The following is a 19803-nucleotide window of genomic DNA, read 5'->3' on the forward strand; positions in this document are numbered from 1 at the left end:
GTTGGCAACTGCATGGACATTGAAAATGCAGATTACACTTACAGTGTCTAGACTTTCATATATGTGCTCAGTTACAATTAAGTGAAGCAAAAAGTGTACATATTATCCCTACTGCTATTCTGTTGCTACAGAGCCGCAAATGTGAAAAGCAATACCTCGAAAGAAAGATTTATTTGTTGCCCCTAGTCTACATAGCAGCACAGTTTAAGTAAACACTAAAACTGTGGTTGAGATGCTTTTTTTTTTTTTCTTTTTTTTTCTTTTTTTTTTTTTTCTCCAAAGATGTAAACATCAGTCCCAGTGTCGTAAACTTTGCTGTATGGGATAAGACAGAAATTCTGAGGCAGGCTGACTATCAGACACTAGTGACAGAAGCTTGCAGGCAGTTAGCTGGTTTCTGCAGTTTCTCAGCTTCGCTTGTCGGCGGGTCTGCGGTGGCTCGGAAGCTGAATGCTGGGCCTGCACCACCGTGTGCTGGGCTCAGAGCAGGGTTCTGACGTCTGTTGCTTTCAACAATGCTCGAAGTGTTGGATGCCAGGCTCTCCCGAGTACTAGAACGGAAAAGAAATATATATACACACTCACATATGACATGCCGATATATCTATCGACCAGGCAGGAAAGGAGAATAGAGCGTTTTATAATAGGCTTCCTGTGTTTGTATGCAACGTCACATTAATAAACCATCTCATTTTGACAGCTCACATATGTTCTTCCAGAACGGGTTCCAGCAGAACTCAGCAGTAGCCGTGCTGTAACACAGGGACAGCACTAAGCAGAACTGGAGCTGTCACACAGGGTCTGTAAACCAAACCACTGTCAAGTATCTGGATTTTTACTCAAGAACATACCTTCTATTTTATTTTGTGGAACATAATTTTCTTCCCTGGCTTGTCCGTTTTTGTACAAAGTAACTTCATCAAATCAGCTCTGTGAATATGTACAGCTAGGAGAGTAACCGTGCAGCACAACTTGCTTTGTCACTCAGATAACAGACCGAGTTCCTGTAGTTCTAACAAATCCTTTGTCCATGGGAGTGACAGCACACTTAGCACTTTCAAAGACTACACAATACATCTCACCAAGAATGCAGAAGAGTCTATATTTTAGCCCACAGCTTCAAAAAACTCATCCATATGCTAAAGCCAGATTTCAGCACTACCACTCTTCTTGTTCTCTTTCTACTCTTAATCTCTAAATCATGTTTTTCCATGCAGAAAGAGATTTGGTTTTCAAACCAAGGCATGTGGATCCTGGTTATGTATAGCCCCATTTCTTTGCAAAATGACATCACGACTTGCCAAGGACATGTTTCCTGAGTCCATTTAGAGTACTACTGGGTGTTAAATGGGCACTACAGCCAAAGGTACTGAGAACAGAGGGAGGAATGTGTCAGTGCGTGACACAAGGGGAAAAAGAAATGTCTTGTTTAGCTGTAGTAATAAATTTAGCTGTAAGTCATCTTAAACTGACAACTAAAATGATGCTTTTAGAGAAGCTCTTGTAGATCTTTTAAAATCAATCAAAATGGCACTGATCATCTGCCAATTTCTCTCTTGTTGTTAAGCAGTTCCAAACAGCTACGACGGGTGACACATGCACTGAGCTGCAGTGACATAGGCTGTGCTTTCGGTCTTTGATTCCTCTCTTTCTGCTTACAAACAAGAAGAGATGCAACCTTTCCTTTCTGAAAATCATTCAGTATTGTATCCTTCTTAAAGGGACCACCAATTTCACATTTTCAAACAATTTCAATTCCAGTGTTACAAACTGACCATTACGACATCTACAGGTAACGACTACAGTGAGTTCTGTATGCAGAGTAATGCCAAAATTAGCTCCTTCCTTAGGTGACAAAAGAACAGCAGTATTATATAAGCCCTAAAAATAAAGCAATAAAATGAATACGGTGAGCTAATGGATACCTTATACCACCTGTATAAATGCAATGAACAAAATACTGAGAGGCTGTCTTCCAGACAGTGATGTTTTGATGAATTTCATTCACAAAACACTTTTGAAGTCAAATGACCATTGCAAATCACATGAAGTACCCACCTCTCATTGAATACCCTTTTTCTTTCAGTGTAGAACTGCTAACTCTGATTCCCCAGGCAACACTGCGTGACCACAGCCCAGCAGACACAACCCCAGAGGCGCACATCAGCAGAGGCCCAGAGTATACTTGAGAGATATCACCAGATACAGGTGCTGGTTTTATCCTCTTCCCAAGGCATCTGCTAATGGATGCTGTCACAGCTAGGTGAATCTTACCAGACGGATGCTGGACAGTGGTTTTACATTTCCTGGAGAAGGGCTGTGGAGTACATTTTTTGTTAAAAGGTAGGCAAGTAATAACAGAAAGGTAAATATAGCCAGAGAGTCCAAATCAACCTCATCTTCATTTGTTTTTATAAAGTTATATCGAGGAGTGACCAGAAGAGAGCAAAAGCATCCAATTTAATCATCTTGATGCAAAACTCATGACTTGGATATTTAAAAGCCTTTGAAATATCCAGACTTACACTGGCCTTACGAAACAAATACACAGAAAAAAAAGTGCCTACAGAATGTGTTTTTTTTTGTTTTTTTTTTTAATGTAAAACCTTACTTTCTGTGGCCTTCCAAAAAGAAAAGAATCATAATTAATAAAATTAAAACACACTGTGTAGAACATGATCATTATTAAAAGCTGCTAATCTGTTTCCCTTTTAATCTTAACATAAACTGAATCCAGTAAGCTCACAACGTTCTGTTCTCTTCAATCTAAGTTCTGGTTGAACTTCAACAGAGATTTTAGCCTTTCTGTAAATAATTAGGGAAGAAAATGTCTGACTTTGCACTAACCAGAAAAGCAAGCTTATATTCAGTTAGCATGCATCTAGCAAAACTAAGAACTAATTTTTATCCAGTCAATATCTTGTCCTGGAGATGAAACACATTGAGCAGAGTAGGATAGGCTGGGCAAGCAGTACCAAACATTATATACTTCCCTGCAAAAACTGACTGCCAGTCAGAACTATAGAACTTCAACTTAAAGAGATTACATTTTAAAATAAACAGCACAAATAGCCTCATACAGCAGCTGTATGTGAGAAAGATGCCAAGCATCTACAGAGCAGTAACAATAGCAAAATCAAAATCTTCTTGAATTCCCTTCTTAAAGTTAGATTCACTGCAAACGTGGTCATTTTACTCAAATTACTTCAATTTTTTTTTTTACTTAGGAAAAAATCATACATATGTTAGAAATCTGCTCCGGTACTTTGATGTTTGCTGCGTGCTGCAGCAGGCCCAGCAATTCCTGCCTTGTCACTAACATCAAGCAGGAGTAACCATCAAATCCAAAGGAATTTATTTCAGAATGACATGACTTTAACTGAAAAGGAAAATTAGTCCTGTGTGTAGAAGCAGGAAACCCTTCATGTGCCTTTCTGTGAGCTTTTGCAGTAGATTATTAAGACTATATAATTTTGAGGATTAAGAACACTTTTTAAGTTAAAAGAAAACAATTTTCTTTCCTCTAATACAAATCCACTCTTGGAGGTTTTATTTTTAAACACAGGCAATAAATAATTTAAACCTAAGTAAGACACTATAGGAGAACAAGCATTGTAAATTATTTCTGTGGTTTCAGAGTCATTGTTCTGAACTCTGATGGGTTGCTATCCAGGGCAAACAAAACCAGACAAGCTCCATTCCAGCAGGGACCTAGGATAGCTAAAGTCCAGAGGGAGAAAGAAGAAGGCTCGAGTGAAGGATTCTTAACCTGGAAATGAGATTATCAGAACTTCAGGGTAGGAAACACACTAGGAATTCTCTCCTCACTAAACCTGTAAGAGTCCAGGTGCACCAAGACTTCTGTAATATCTGCAATCTCCAGGATGGAAATGACTAATCCTTGCCACCACACACAATCGTGGGCTCTTTTCCCAAGCTTCCTAGGCAAGACATCTCTCTCTTTGCTGGTGCAGTACTGGGTCATTTCTGAAGGTAAAATATCTTGAGCCCTTTCAGCAGTGTGGAGGAAACAGCTGTTCCAGACTCATTGGCAATAGACACACTTCCAAAATTTTTGAAGAAAACAAACAAAAAAAGCCAAAACCCAGACTAAACTTTTTTTTTTTTTTCTGGCCTGAGCCAAAGATTATGGCAGCTAGTCATGTCTAGTCTTCCAATTAGTCTTGATGAGAAAAAGAAGGGGCAAGTATGCAGGAGCTCATCCCTGCTACTCTAAATGCAAACCTAAGTTTAAAACAGAGAAAAAAAAAAAAGATACAGGGAGGTTTTTCAGCCAAATAAGATAATACAGAGTTAGTACCAGTAGTTGCTTACAGTATGGCAGAAAACCATACATCTCAATATCAGACTCCAGAGCTGCAGAAAACACTTAGAACACGTACATTTGTTTAATACGGCCCTACATTCTGTTACCAATACGCATAAATAACTAAAAATTGAACTTTCTAGACTGTAAAGATGCAGTTAATGTGACAGTCCTACCGTGGAGAGTTGAACCCGCTGTCCACAGTAATGCTGCTGCTGTCCATGCTGTCCAGGCGGGCTGAGTGGGTGGCTCTCTGGTTGTTGCTATTTTCTGTTTCTTTTGGGGTGAGAAGAGTGAGATTCTTCTCAAACTTTCTTTGCAGATCTCTCTCTTTTTCCCTCTCCAGGAGCCACTGCATTGTGCCAACATCATCCCTGTTCTTCTCTTCCTCGGCATTTTTGTTGGTTCCTTCCTCTGAGTCGTCATCATCAGATACGTTGTAGTAGTCAAACGAGGCCTCCTGGTTCCCAGCTGTCTCTTGCTGTCTCTGTGAGACAGGCATGACTTGTGTGACTGAGGTTACTATCGCTTGTTCAAGTTTCTCACATCTGACTGGTAACGTGTCAGAAGGGGTCTTTTGATGGGGCTTTAGCAGGGGCGTGCTAGACTTATGGAAACTATTCACAGAAAGAGTGTTGTGCAGAGGTTTGAAGAGTGTATCCTTGCTAAATATTTCTTTCCTTTTATCAAGGCTGCTTGATTCAGCACTGTGGTGTTGAACCAGCCGTCCGTTTGCAATCACCTCTGGAGTCTGGCCTACAACTGCTGAACCACTGCTTGGGCCTTTTGGGGACTCCTCTTTGTGCACCCCAGGCTCCCTGGGAACATGCTGAGACTGTCTTTCTGAGGGAGTCATTTTTTTGAGCCCATCTGTCCCTGTCAGTGTGTCATGATCCTCTTTGTTCTTTCCCAGTGGTGACGGAGCAGTAAGCACAGTCTCACTGGACGTGTTGCACTGGAAATAGTCATCGACTGCAGATTTTGTTGTGCAGGAGTTGAGCTCACTATACGATGGCAAATTCTCCGTAGGCTTTTGTTCCAACAGACTACAGGAACTGGGGGTTTCTACACTGCCGCTAGCTATTTCAGGGATGCAAGTCTCTTTGTAGCCTGCAGATGAAATCAGAGCCCTTTGATGACTGAGCGACTGAGATGGCCTTAAAGTACTATCATCAATGTAAGTTTGGCTAGTTGTTTGGTCATCTGGGCTACAGCCTTCACCCATGTCTTCAGGAGTGCCTAAAGTAGCTGAGCCCAGAGGTCCCTTGGAGTTATCCATGGATCTAGACCTTTCTTTAGCCTTACTAGACCGCTCATTCCTCGATCGTCTATCCTGTGTATGGCTGTGGCTCCGATGGACCTTAGAGTGGGAGCTTCCCCTGGAAGGTTCAGGAAAAGGCATTTCAGTTCTTCTTTTGGCCAGCTCACCAGACACATCCCATTCTGGTGTCATGGGAAAGTGAGATTCAATCATGCTAGGGTTGCTGTGCATTATAAAATTATCTCCCTTGTGTTCTATTATGAAACAGCCTTCCCGTGGGGATCGAGTCAAGGGATCATAGAACTCATACTCTCTTTCTGCAGGTATATCCAAATGAGAGCCATCTGATGGATCTCCTTTGGATACCCGAGTCTTGCTGTGGGACCTCGATTTCCCATGAGACTTTCTGTGATTCCTACTTTTTTTACTTCGTCCACTGTGGTGAGCTGAAGATCCCGCTTTGCTTCGTTGAGCTTTTTCTTCTTCAAGTTTCTTCATTAGTGCAGTGTGCCTCATGACATTTTCCACAGTCAAATCTGGGTTAATGCGCCTGATAATCTCCATCTCTACCTCTCTAGGTATAGTGGTAGGGGTGTCCTCGTCTCTCAGTGGCCACTCCTCTGGAGGAAACTGGGCAGAAAAATTTGCCAACTGTTTTGTCTTGTCCTTCTTAAAACTTAATCGGAATAATTTGAGTCCAAATTTCTTAGACTGTTTTTCTACATCCTTAGGCTTAGTGAGCGTCTCTGCCTTATAAGAAAAATTGACAGTACTTTTACTTTTCTCAGTGGGCGGGACCTGGCATAATGAAGGAGGACAATATGAGTCTTTACAGTCCTTGGCTGACTTCCTCTGTAGGGTAGATGCATGCATGCTGTGCATGTCTTCTCTGCAACAATGGCAGGAGTCGCAGTGGTTTTTGGGTAGTGTTCGATCCCTGACGCATCCCGAGGTGGAGGGAGTGATAGTCCCTTGTTGCGGAGAGGTACATTGAGACCTGTCAGGTATCCTCTCATCCAAATGGTACCATTTACTGTTAGTTCTTATGAGAGATGGTGTTATAAAGTAAGTCTGCGGGGTTACAATGAAATAACCATCTGGAGTTGGGTATATTTTCCTCTCCCGTACAAGCATATTCAACGTATGTCGAAGGATTTCTGGACTGGGTGTTGGAACCCCTAGAAACGACAGCAAACACATATCAGGGAGTATGTAAACAATATAGTACTCTGGCTCCGTCCCTCCCCTACATAAACCTGTTTTTCTAATATGCAAGCTGGAATATGCTGAACAAACAACTCCAAAGTACTTTGTTAGGCATTCTCTTGTCTGTTTGTTTTTTCACTTATCTCCTACACTTCAAACATATGAATTATTAAGAGAAAGGAGGCCATTAATGGAGTGCAAAAAAAGAAGGAAGAGAGAACTTCTAGTCACTTCCATCGCATAGGTGACCCTACGCTACAGGATAAAATCACTGGAAAGCAAAGGGTGTTAGAAGGAATATTTCATTTTTCTTCTTCTTCCAATCAAATACCTATATCCCATGTCACCAGAACTACTTATAACAATGTACAGTCTCATATAAAATAGTGGTTATTTGTTCATTTGGATGCCTAAGTAGTTTTCCTACAGAAGAATACCACAAAGGAAAAAAAAAAAAAAGGATTCCCCAAAATTGCCCCCCATCACAGTCTTGATTGAACTGGTTTGCTCTCCCATTAAAACATGTCTCAACTAAAACAGCTGCTCCAAAATACATGTTTTGAATGATACAGTTCAAGTTACCCAAAGAAACATTTCCACTATGCTGAAATTTACAGATCTAGCTCCTAAGAATTTGCTTCTGTCTTTCATATGCAATGTGAAGGATGCTTACTTAAGTAAATATATCACATACCAAGAGACGGTCAAGCATGTCAGCCATGCATCAGTGCCACACCAGCCGCATAGGAAACGTGGCACTGTGAACCCAGTCCTTCCCACTACCAGTACTCCTGCTGAGTTCAGTGGCGCAGCAGCAAGTCTTTAATAATTTATTAGATAAAATACCAAGTTAGCATGCTGTGCACAGGAGTAAGTTCCATGTAGAGCTAAGGGAACAAGAGTCTTAACAAAAGTAGTTTAAAAAGAAATCTGCTTGTGTTGAATGAGAAATAATAATCTTTAAAAAATGGCAGTTGAAATTGTTATCTTCGACCACTATATTTTGATGAACTAGGAACTGTTTAAGCTTATTTTGGGGTACTGAGCTGGTTTATATTTTTTGAACTAAAGAAACTCTTTTTAAAAGTTATGATTATTTACTCTAGGTTTTAGTTTTTCCAATAAAATTAAATCAGTAAATAAATAATTGAATCCGAAGGTAAGTTATGTTGGAAGGGACCTTGATAAGTCATGCCATTAGCCCACCTAGGAAGTGCAAGAAAAATTGTATCAAATTATCATATCAGGTTCTGAATAGATGAAAGAATGAAAATTTCATGAAACTGTGCCTTCAGTAACATTTCACCAAATACTTGCTTTTCACAGAAATACTTTGGAAAAATTTCAACCAGCTGTTCCTGTCATGCAGTTACCTTCCATAGCATGTAGTGTATGGTCACCAGCTCTTTGCCCACATGTCAAAGGCTGCAGCCTGCGAGCTCCCTGAGTTCCTTACGTGAGCAAACATGAGAATGACAGCAAGAGCTCTGGCAGTACGACCAACATCTCATCACATGATTACCACACTCTGACTGTACAATTAAATGGGCTCCCAAGCATCAGCACCCAGTAACACAGTGCAAGTGAAAGGCAGGACAATGAAAACCTCAGTATCACAGAGAGCAGGAGAACTTGCTCAAAAACAGTTTCTTGGTGAGAGGGCAACTCTGGAAAAGGCATGCTCCTGGGATGGGATGATAGCCCTCAGTAAACCACTGGTAGCCCAAAGGAGTCTGGCCTTTGCAAACAAAATAAGAAGTCTTACAGTGCTGAACAAACCAAAGGTGACCAGTGCTGGAACTTACAGCAGCTCTAACATCCTGTAAGTAAGAAGGCTTGCTGCCAAGCACCCTCACACTTAATTACATGATATAAAATACGGCGACACAGATATATCATTTATCACGTCAAGCACAATGGAAAGTAAAATATAATGAAAAAAAGGCATGTTGCCTTTTTCTTGCCTGTTTCTGCCAAAGAAACAGATGCAAACTACCTGGGATATCAGTAGTAACGGAAAGTGAAAAGAATTAATAAGCAAAAGATATTCATCATTTTCCAGGAAGAAATGCACAGGCCCATTATAATGACATACCTTTAATATCTACATAGAGCATGCAGAAGGAAATTTAGGGTCAGTACCACCCCTCATGCTTTGCACAAGTGGTAGATGACTCCAATCTCAAGCTTATATGCCTCTCCATTCTGTGCTGAAAATGCACTGCAGGGTCCAGTCCTGCTCCTACTGAGATGCAGTTGTCGTGCAGCAGCCAATCTCTACTCCTTCCTCTACATACAACCTGACCAAGCCACTGCATCCTCCAGGAGCCTACAAATAAATACCTGAACACATATCTACTACCTTTGGAAGTACTGGAAGTACTTGGTCTTTCATCCTTATCTCACTTAACTAAAAAGAACAAGAAAAAAGAAAAAGGAGAAAAAGGAGAAAGACATTCAGCAAGAGATTGATATGCATCATCTCATGTTTTAAGCTAGCTTTTTTTTATACTGTGACAAAAACGCCCTGCAAATACATGGTAAAAATAAATGCATATTTTTTCACCCAAAAAACCATAATAACTACAGTATGTTGGGTGAGTGTCTAAAAAATTGACGCACTGTAGTTACATTAATTGACTAAGTCGTAGGGACAGAGAACATGCAGAAAAATTAGCATGCCTGGGCAGTCAGTGACGCTGTAAGTGAATTGTGTCAGCCTTCTCTCTGGAGTTGGAGACTGTCACTCCTATTGCTTGCTGCACGTGGTACTTCCCTTCATTTCACTACCCCAGCTGCGATGATGGCAGATGCAGATCTCTGGAGTATTGCTAATACTACCTACTTTTGTTTTGATTTTGTTCAGGTCTCTTTCAGGTACTTACAAAAGCAGAAACAGACTCAAACTTGAATTAGGTTGTTCAGCAATGTGAACAGGAGCAATGAAATTAATCTAGCCCCCTTGCTAGTATTTTGTGTATGCCTTTATACCTAGTACGTTAGGTGAATACTCCAAACATGGCTGCATATGGCGTAGTCTCGGCAGATGTGCACTTGAGTGTTCCCACTGCTCATAACCAGAGCCAAATGAGTGCAAAGATCAAGTAGTTTATTTATATTAGGAAGTGTAACATCTATCCTGCATAATGATTCTCCTTTCCCACCTACTATGTCTATTTTCCCTCTGAGCAGTTAAATATTTCATCCTATGACTCCAGTTGTATTGTTACGTTTTGTTTCCAAACTTGAAGTGTGATACTGGGTGTGCAATGGAATTACGCAAATTTAGAAGCCCAAACTTCCCATACAAGCACTGGAAAGAGAGATCATCTCATGTGACAATTCATATTCATGAAGTCAAAACAAAACAAAAATACAAGGGGAGTCCTTGTTTAATCCCATGGTTGGTGAGATTTCTGTTAGATTGCAGCAGGTTCAATAAAAAATAAAATAAATGTTCCTCTATGTGTTCTACAACCTTTAATGAGGTTAAAAAACAGCAGAGGAAAGTCTTGCTGTGGATGAAGATTGTAAGATAGGACTGGGTCATTCAACTGTTCTTCATACAGCAATTTCAATGCCATGCATCAACAAATACACTAAGGAGAAAGTATACAACATGAACAGTCTGGGACCAGCCCTGCTCCATCTAGAGCCACTGGCCAAGATTCTCCTGACTTCAACAGGCACAGAACAGGCCATTTAAAATAATCAAAGAACTTAGACTTAGCAGCCCTACTGTGCTGGAAATAACAATGAGAGATAGAGGGCAAGTGATGTCAAAGATCATGGCAACTCAGAGGCGCAAGCAGAAGAAGAAATCAGATTTCCTGGCTTCCTCAAGATCTTTTTCTTCACAGTAACCTGCCCACATCATTTCTATATATAACCTGCCCTTGCATTCAGAAGTCTACTTAAGGTCTCCCTGCTCCTATTAAATAGGTGCAAGAAGAAAAAAAAAAAAAACAAAAAAACCAACCAACCAGTAGTTTAGAAGCTCTATCATTTAAAATACTGCATGACAGCAGTGGTGTTATTTAAGATTATGTAGTGTTTAAATAATTCAAAAGCAGAAACTGTCTGGACACTGAATCATCAGACATGTACATTTTTTGCATCTCAAGAGAGTCTACTATGCCATCCTCTGAGCTTCCAGACAGAAGATTATGTCTTGTTTGCTGCTCACAAAGAACACTGACCTAGGGTGAACTCAGTTAATGTATGACACTTATTTTAAGTGCTACATATACATTTCACATATTTAAAGAGCTAACAGATATGAATGTGGACGTCAGAGAAATTTGCCAGCTTTCAGAAAACTTCTTACTTCAAAACATGACCTAGTCACAGACACAGTTTCCATGCTGAAATATTGAATACCTTAAAACGATTTTTGTAACAACACAGACAAATTTGGATAGAAAAGAAAAATCCTTACTAAAGACAGCATAGTCTAATGCTCAATGTTTCCTTCAGCCATAGCAATACAGATAAGAGGGTCTGGCTGCTAAACACAGGAGCAGAGGTTACATTCTTAGCTCCTTATACTGGATTTCAAAGATTTACATTTAGTGCACAGGATTTAAACCATGGTCAATAAATATAAAGTAGGGCTGTACAAACATCTCATTGAGTAATTCCAAGTTAGAATAATGGAAGCATGTGCAGCAGGAACTTTCCTGTTCTTTAAAAAACCTGGTAAATAACAAACGCCACAAATAAGACATACGTTATCATTACAAACTTTTTCAATAAAATAAATTCATGAAAAATACATCTGAAGTAGTATTTAAATGGTGTTAAGTCTGCTAAAATGATTTTCTCCTGAGCTGATGCTAAGGCTTAACAAGGGATAAAAGAAATACTCTGATTGGCTCATGAAATACTAGTTAAGGATGTGGAGTGGTTGCTATGTGATGTTATAAATAATTAGCATACCTTATTTCAGATAGAGCCATGGCCCAGATTTATGCCTGCACAATGGCTCAGCAAACTAGAGGGCTAGACTGCTCGTGTAAGATCCGCACTGAGGAAAGAGGTTTATTATTCTTAGGCAGTTTGAGAATGGCATCTGGGGTCTTAGGAAATTTATATGTGCCATGAAGAGCAGTGAAGCGTCTGTTCATTAAAACACAAACAGCACAGGCAGACAAGTCCTGCTACAGGGTGAGCTACAGAGAGGTTATTTGACAATGACAGCTACATCTACACTGGCAATGCTCTCCTCTCTCTCAGCGTATCATAACATAATTAGGAAAAATAAGCTATCAGAATATGGGAGGACATCAGATATTTGAAAATAGCCACAGCGAACAGAAGGACTCAAAAAGCCATGGCTGGTTTATGAGAGAGATTGGGCAGACAAGTGGAAATATCACTCAACATGAGAAAGGGTTCCATTCATCGTATAAAGGCACGAGATGAGTGGATAGTGCTCATACGCTAAGAGAACATGCACGCTTTCTCTGTTAAACACGTTATGGCTGGAAGAGAAGGGCATTCCTCTAGAGAGGGGAAAAAACTGAACAACAAAGGGTGGGTGTTTTTTTTTTTTTTTAATTATAATTTCCTTTATGTTTTAGGAAATGGAGTGGGAAAAACAAGGCTCTCCTTTTTTTCATCCCCAACTTGAGATATGCACATGTCCATGGCCAGTGGAAAAAAGAGGCAGCAAGAGACTGTGTGCTAAGTTGCCTGAGGCTTCTTGTGAGCAGTCTGCGGCAGCAGAGCCTGTTGAATTATTTTTGATGCATGGCTCTGTCTAGCAAGAACAGCACAACGCACCATGGCACCTGATAACCATGCTCCCAGGAAACTCAAGGGATGCCACCAGTAAATTATTGTTTCCGCCATGCAATTGCGTTTTTATTAAATGTACTGATAGAATCACTGGAAAAAACACTTGCAATCTATGCAACCTTTCAAACACATAGCTATATAGAAAACGTGACCTAGAAAAAAACATCAAAATAAATTTATCTAGAATTACAATTATGAACTTCGCCTTCTTTGCATCCTATCCCTTACAACTTTTACCACGGTTTTCAACATCTGTGAAGCATACTGAAAATAAATGGTCTGCAAGCTAAACCACAAATCAGGACAGAGAGATAGTATTTACAAAATATGCTTGCAGTAATCTTTTCCAAAGTACAATTATCAAATGTCAGACACAATTGTTTACCTCAAACATAGCTGTAGATTCAAAACTACATTTTAAAACATTTTAAACCTCAGAAGTGAGTGCCAGTTGCAGCAAAAGTCAATGCAACCTCTAAGGCTTTGAGTTAACTCTTGCTTTGTAACTTTTAAGATACAAAAAAGTTCAAGACATGAAAACACATAGGATCATAGAATGGTTTGGGTTGGAAGGAACCTTTGAGATCATCTAGTTCCAACCCCTCTCCTACACGCAGGGACACCTCCCACTAGACCAGGTTGCTCAGTCTGGCCTTACACACTTCCAGGGAGGGGGCATCCACAACCTCACTGTGTTATGATCACCGTTACGATTAGGCTGCCTAGAAGAAGCAGATACATCAGTAGTTTTATTACTGAAGAATTTTTAATTACTGCTTTTGTGTCATTAAAAGATGTACAATAAACAATTTTCTTAGCTAGTTCAGAGAACTGTAAACTGAGGGACAGTTCCCCAAACCTTTTAGTCATAGAGAGTTGCCAAGTTAAAAATAAATTTAAAAAAATATTCAAACTAGAACTGCATCCAAGATGACTCTGAAAGTCCCTGCATGCCAGACCGACAGCCTCTTCTCAGCTTAAATATAACACCCTCCTGCTGAGGCAGACACATCATCACCATTGGACTCCAGCACTCATATCAGGCCCTGCCAGATTTAAGAGTCTCTCCCACAGGCAGGATGTGGGAAACCTACTCTTTTTAAAGAGAATGCTCTACACAGAGACCTCTGTGAGGTCAGCCCTACAAAGAGTGAATGATGGCACTTGAAACAGCTGAATGAAGTTAACAGAGCTCTTAAAACCACATTGAAAGCCATGAGGTGGAATTAGTCTGTTCTGGCTCCAACATATGCTTTTGTTCTCTTTAAGTAATAAAGAAGTCTTAAACTCTCCTGATTATGATGATAAAGAAGGTGCTTTGTGATAAAAGCGACAAATAGCCTTATTTATTTGTATTTTTTAAATATTAAAAAAAAGAAACAAATGAACACAATTTGCTGTTTAGTATCTCAAGACATTGTTTCAATATTTACATAAAGTCAGGAATTGGCCCTGCAAAATGTGTATCTCACGTGAATGGCTCCATCAAATGGAACTTCTCTGTGCATATAAGAAAAAAGAACAGAAAATTTTAACATTGGAACCCCAAAGCCTCCTTTTACTTTTGGGTATCATCTCATGATTAATCAATATTCCCATCCAGGAAAGTTAAGATAAACAGATTACTAAATGCTGAAACTCCATCTTCTAAGGAAGCCAAACAGACAAGCATCTTTTAGGCAGTGAGTGGGGGGACTCTTTAACTGCCCTTTTACAGGCATGAGCTCTTTTGACCAATGATTTATTCATGCACAGTTACCTGGGAAGCAGGTTGTTAGGTGCTCCATTAGTGCTTCTTGTGTGACTTGTTTTCGGGCAGAGTTCATTGCTGAGATGGCCAGGCAAAGGATTTCTCCAAGTGGAATAAACTGTGACTGACTGATGGGAGACATGCTGATTGGTGATACATCACCTGCAAAAAAACAACAGATGTGCAATGAAGCATTCTGTATAAAATGCTGCCTACAGAACAACGATGAAGAGACACAATTGGAAATGATGCATACAGCTCTGCAGTCTTTGTACTCCGCAGAATGAGAACCATCCAACTTATTTCAACCAACAAGCTTATTTCAAAACTTGGACACGGTGATCTTTGGAACAGGGGAGATGTACACAGTGCAGACATACTTTCTCAAAGGGTGCAATAGGCAGACTCAGAAAAATACCTACAAATCATCACTTAAGGTTGCAAAACCTTACATTTGAACATTCTAGTAGGTAAATCCATACACAAAAGCGTTATACACATTTTTCTGGTTGCACAGATTTCACAACCCATTCATTCACTGGCTAATGGTATGGACTGCCTACCACTTCCATTTGACAGACTACATCTATTAGTGACGGAGATTACAAAAATATGTTGATGTGTTAATGAATACCATTTCCACTCAGCTGGTGAAGTGGAACACACTCTTTTAAGGCACAGAAGCATTAGACACCTCAAGATTGATACTTCCAATAAGTCTGTCTCAGATCTACATGTCTAATGCCTTTGCAAAGATCACATATTTTTAGGAGTTTTTATGGTTCCAGGATGGCCTGAAAATAAGCTTTGTTGTAACTTCACCCAAGTAGCTTTTTCTCATGTCATCTTTAAACATAATTCTCTAGCCCATACTTAAAAGACCACTGAAAAATCCTTAAAGCAAAAGTTACTGAAGAAATGATAATTTGATAATACTAGCAAGATTGCACAACTACACTTAAAGACATGCATTTTTACATACTTTATATAAATATAGAACTGATCTTACATGCTGCTCTTTACCTCCTCTTGAAAGGATAACAGTTCCCTGATGATCTCAAATACAGGGGAGAAACAGACTAAGAGATTTCCTTTGACAGTGGAAAATAAATATTATTCAAACTTTTCTCTGTAATTTTGAGGATCTGATATTTGCCCTATGAATTCTATATTCCTATTATTTCTACTAGGCAGGAATTTCAGTCCCTGAAAGTGATTATCAAAATGCATTTAGCCTTGCATTACAATCATTACTTTGTTAAAGAAAGGAACTGGTGAACTGGTGAGAGTAGCAAATTGTGTAACTGTTTCAGAGAGACATACCAGCAATGTTTTTCAATACACCAGCTGTACAATCTGTTGTGTACAACAGCGATACACGTTACCCGAGACATAATAATGATTTAAACTACACATTGGCACTATGCTGCCTCCTGACTGCTGCTGATTAATCAGGCCTGATCACATCATTGCGACAATCCCATCACAGCAGTTTTCCTCCAGCTTCAACACAGCACACCTCAAGACCCTCCTCTTGAGTGACAACAGAGTGATGACCTTAACACATAAACTGTTCTGGATATTTTCACCTATACATGCCCAAGAAGCTCCTGCCAGAAGTGCTCTTTGCATGCAAGCACTATCAGTCAGAGAGGTTGTAGACAGCTTACAGGGAAATGTGAGGAGGTATAATTCCACATGACTCAGGAACAAATCCTGCTTGTCTCTTCATTACTGAAGAATGGGTAAAGAACATCACAGTTATTAACTACTGTTTACTGATAACTATGCCTGATATCAGATGAAATTTGTCTATCCCTGTTATCACCAAGACACACAAGTCACCACTGCACTTTGTCTAGGAGAATGTTTTCTTTAATGGTTAATTCCACGTCTAAAAAGCATCAGAGTTACACCAAGAATCATGCAGATTGAGGTAGGCGATTTCAGAAGCTTCTGCCCTTCATATGCAGAGGATGGGTGCCACAAGTTCCCTTGTGAGCCCGGCCCTCTCCACGGACAACACCACGCCTGCAGGGCACACCTTTGGGATCACCCTGTTTGGGCTTGCTAACTTAAACCTAGCTGAACACGGGTTACGCAACAGTAACATTTACCTGGCTTTTAGTCACCTTGCACTGCGCACAATTTCCCTTTTCAAAGCAGGCCTCCAGCATGGAATTACTTTTCTAGCTTGGCATGCGGAAAACATTCAGTCTTGCTTGATTTGATCACTGCCAGTTGGGTCCTCAACTCTCAACAAGTTGAGAGTTTCCACCAAAACATGAATTATTTCTATTTCCCATACCTCACCCACCGGGTCCTTAGCACTAACACAACCTTTAGCAGAGCATGCTATTGCCAGCTAACAAACATTTCACTAACTAGAAATAAGACGACAATTGCACACAAAACCACAACTTCAATGTCCGTAAATGGAATGGAAATGGTCAACAAGTATTTGTTTACATGAGAGCCTTCCTTTCTGTTTTGTAAAGGACTATCACCAGTCACAGCTTTACATTCTTCCATGGAATATTTTTCAACCTTCTTTATGATGAGGCAACTCTTGTTTCGCTTCTGTTGCGTCCAAATTAACTCTGCAGCCCTCTGTCAGTAATGGTCCGCTGGAGCTAATTAGTGACTCTGGGTTTAGAAAGGCTGACACACATTGGTAACACCAGCAGTAGACCCAGTGATAGAAAGTCAAAAGTCCCTCATCCAGGGAGGCTCTAATTTGCCAGGTTTCATCTTAAATATCCCGCGGCTCTGGGAAATTACAAGCACTCTGTGGTTATAGTTAAATGAACAAACTTATCTGATGCACAACACAACATTTCCTTTTGTTTATGATTCAATATACTAACATCAATTATGTGTATAAATACTGCCTAGCCCTTTGAACAGAAGGTTGACTACAACTTTTTTTAGGAAAATCCATTTTAAAAAAATAATAATAATCAAATCTGCTTCTCCTACTTTTTTTTTCTTTTTCTTTTGGAAGACCACATCGCTTACACAAACCACCCAGCATATGGCTCCTGTTAGCTCTGGCTGATGCTCGTCTCAAGCAGCTTTCTTTTGAAACCAAATTACTATCCTTGACTTTCATATGTTTATGTTCCCAATTAAATGAAAACTGAAGCTCAGAAAGCAGTTTTCACCAGCTGACTGCAAGCTCTGTTTAAACACTATCTATATATTTATATGTATATGCATATAGTTTCACCTCTGTTACTGCAGTGTCTTTCCAACGATCTCTTTAAATAAATTTTAAAAGTTTTTCTACACTATTTAAGTGATACTTCATTTTAAGAAGTGTCTAAGCATATAACAAACAATAAATGGGGGCTGTCCTCATTTATGCTGTAGGGGGATTTATAATGCCACCCCATGGGAAAACAATAATTTCTGTTACTTAGAACAAGAGATTAATTAACAAATAAAATAAATGCTTTGCTCCTACATAGCACATTTCTTCAAAACATTCACAAAAACAGAGCAACCATAGCTATCTTCAACATACAGATGAGAAAGTGATAGTCTGCAACTGAGCTGGCAAAGAAAATTCACCTCTTCCTAAACCACGTGAACCAGAGCCCTTCCCGTGCCATTTACCTACTGTCTCTGTTCACTCAAAGTTGGGGTACCACCATCCTGGCAGAAAATGAGCTACACTGTATTTCTCACCATCTATCAGTAATTAAACTACCAGCTACATACAGATGACAGAATTTTAATTAGCAATTCTGCTGCTGGAAAGAAGTCACTTAGAAGTCAAACTCTGTCTCATGAAGTTTGCATGAGGACTGTTTGAAAAATCATCTCCTGACTTATGAATGGAACCGATTCAGTACAGCCATTCAAAAGGAAAATTCACAAAATTACAATGCAAAGTCACAATTTATTAGACTCTCTATATACTCCTTCCTTGAAATGTTGAAGAAACCCTCTGATTACAGTATGCATGCTGTGATATACAGAAGCCAAATTGGCCATCCTGGCTCTCAACACCTCTGCAAGCCTTTTACCTCCTATGGCCAAAATAAGCTGTAAACACAATTTCTGGCCTGGTTTCCATGGGAAATGAAGCTTGCACAAACACAGTCTGCCAGAAAGGTTGGGACTCAGTAGACAATAGAGACTCTACAACAGTGAGCACTTACTACACATGCTCCAACTGCTTGGTGGGGGAGAGCCACGTCCCACCAGACATGAGAGAACCTAGTCAGAAAACACACATCAGGTCACTTTTCCACTGCTTACAGGGTTACGGAATTGATCAGAAAGAATCAAACAACTAGAGTGCTTCATGGCACTCTATGGCCATAGATGCAGTTTCAACAGAAATTCCCTACACACATTTTCTTGGTAACAACATGTTTTGGTCAACAATCAACCACAGTTTCGATCCAGGAAGAACTAGAGAGCTGCTCTTCAAACACAAGAGAAGTAACAAAAACAATACTACCAGTAAAGGACAGAAAGAAGGCTCTTCAACTATTATATTTTCACTATTATTACTATTATTACTATTATTATTCAACTACTATATTTTCACTTTTTTTCCCCCCCCAGAATACTGAAAGTGAAAAGTCTCTTTTAGGAAAAGCACATTTTCAAGTTGACTTGCAGAAGCAACAGATGCCCCACAGTTAACATACCTGGCCTGGGTTGCACATTACTCTCTTTTCACCCAAACCTCAACATAACTGATCACTCTAATCACAGAACACCTGCTTAGATGTGGCAAACTAAACTTTTCATATGTGAACTCACAATGATGATATACAATTGCCATTTTAAGCCAGATCATGCTTTCATCTCATTAAGCAACATGAGGGAGCAGAAGGACATGCAGATTTCTATATTACCCAGATTACACTGAAATGCCTTGGATCTGCATTAGCATATAGTAAGAAAGAACACATTTTACTAACCAAATCGGAAATACAGAAAATCAGAAATTACATTTTCACTGTTCTCAGCCATAGCTGTCTTCATTTTAAACCACATTTTGGAGTATTTTTGGGATAGTGCAGCAAACTGTGCTTAGTAGATGGTTATGCATATCAGAGGGCTGATTTTCAATAAGAAAAGTTAAAGATTCTGCCATTTATTCACATTTAAGAGCAGGTTAAACAAAGGCACGTCAAGTGCAGTAGCAGACATTCTCTAAAGAGGAAGGAAGCTCATTCCGCACCTCCGAAACTCACACACATCAAAATATACTTTCTCTTGCAGATACAGATACACTTCAAAAATGCAACCTGGCAATGTGACCAGAACAACTTTAACCAGTCTGAAGAAAACACAGCAACCCTAACAGTGAGTAACCACATGATAAATACTTGCCTCTGAACAAAGTTCTAGTTCTCTACCAGTTATGAACTGCACTTCAATTACGTAAATTTATCTTCTCACTTGGTCAGACCCAGCTAAAAGCATGATCTCCAGGTT

The 19803-nt window shown here is 39.7% G+C and overlaps 1 protein-coding gene across 1 annotated transcript in view; it reads right to left on the reverse strand.

The window, feature by feature from the left end:
- Positions 1 to 355: 355 nt before the first annotated feature.
- STOX2 (storkhead box 2) overlaps positions 356 to 19803 on the reverse strand; it is a gene marked incomplete at both ends in the record, with an annotated part of 58865 nt that continues 39417 nt past the window's right edge. Inside the window, 3 exons of the mRNA XM_079534892.1 lie at positions 356 to 551; positions 4504 to 6766; positions 14353 to 14505. Coding sequence (XP_079391018.1) covers positions 356 to 551; positions 4504 to 6766; positions 14353 to 14505 — 2612 coding nt within the window. The remainder of the gene's footprint in view (positions 552 to 4503; positions 6767 to 14352; positions 14506 to 19803) is intronic.

Source organism: Tetrao urogallus, assembly GCF_951394365.1.
Source record: "Tetrao urogallus genome assembly, chromosome: 4".
NCBI lineage: Eukaryota > Metazoa > Chordata > Aves > Galliformes > Phasianidae > Tetrao > Tetrao urogallus.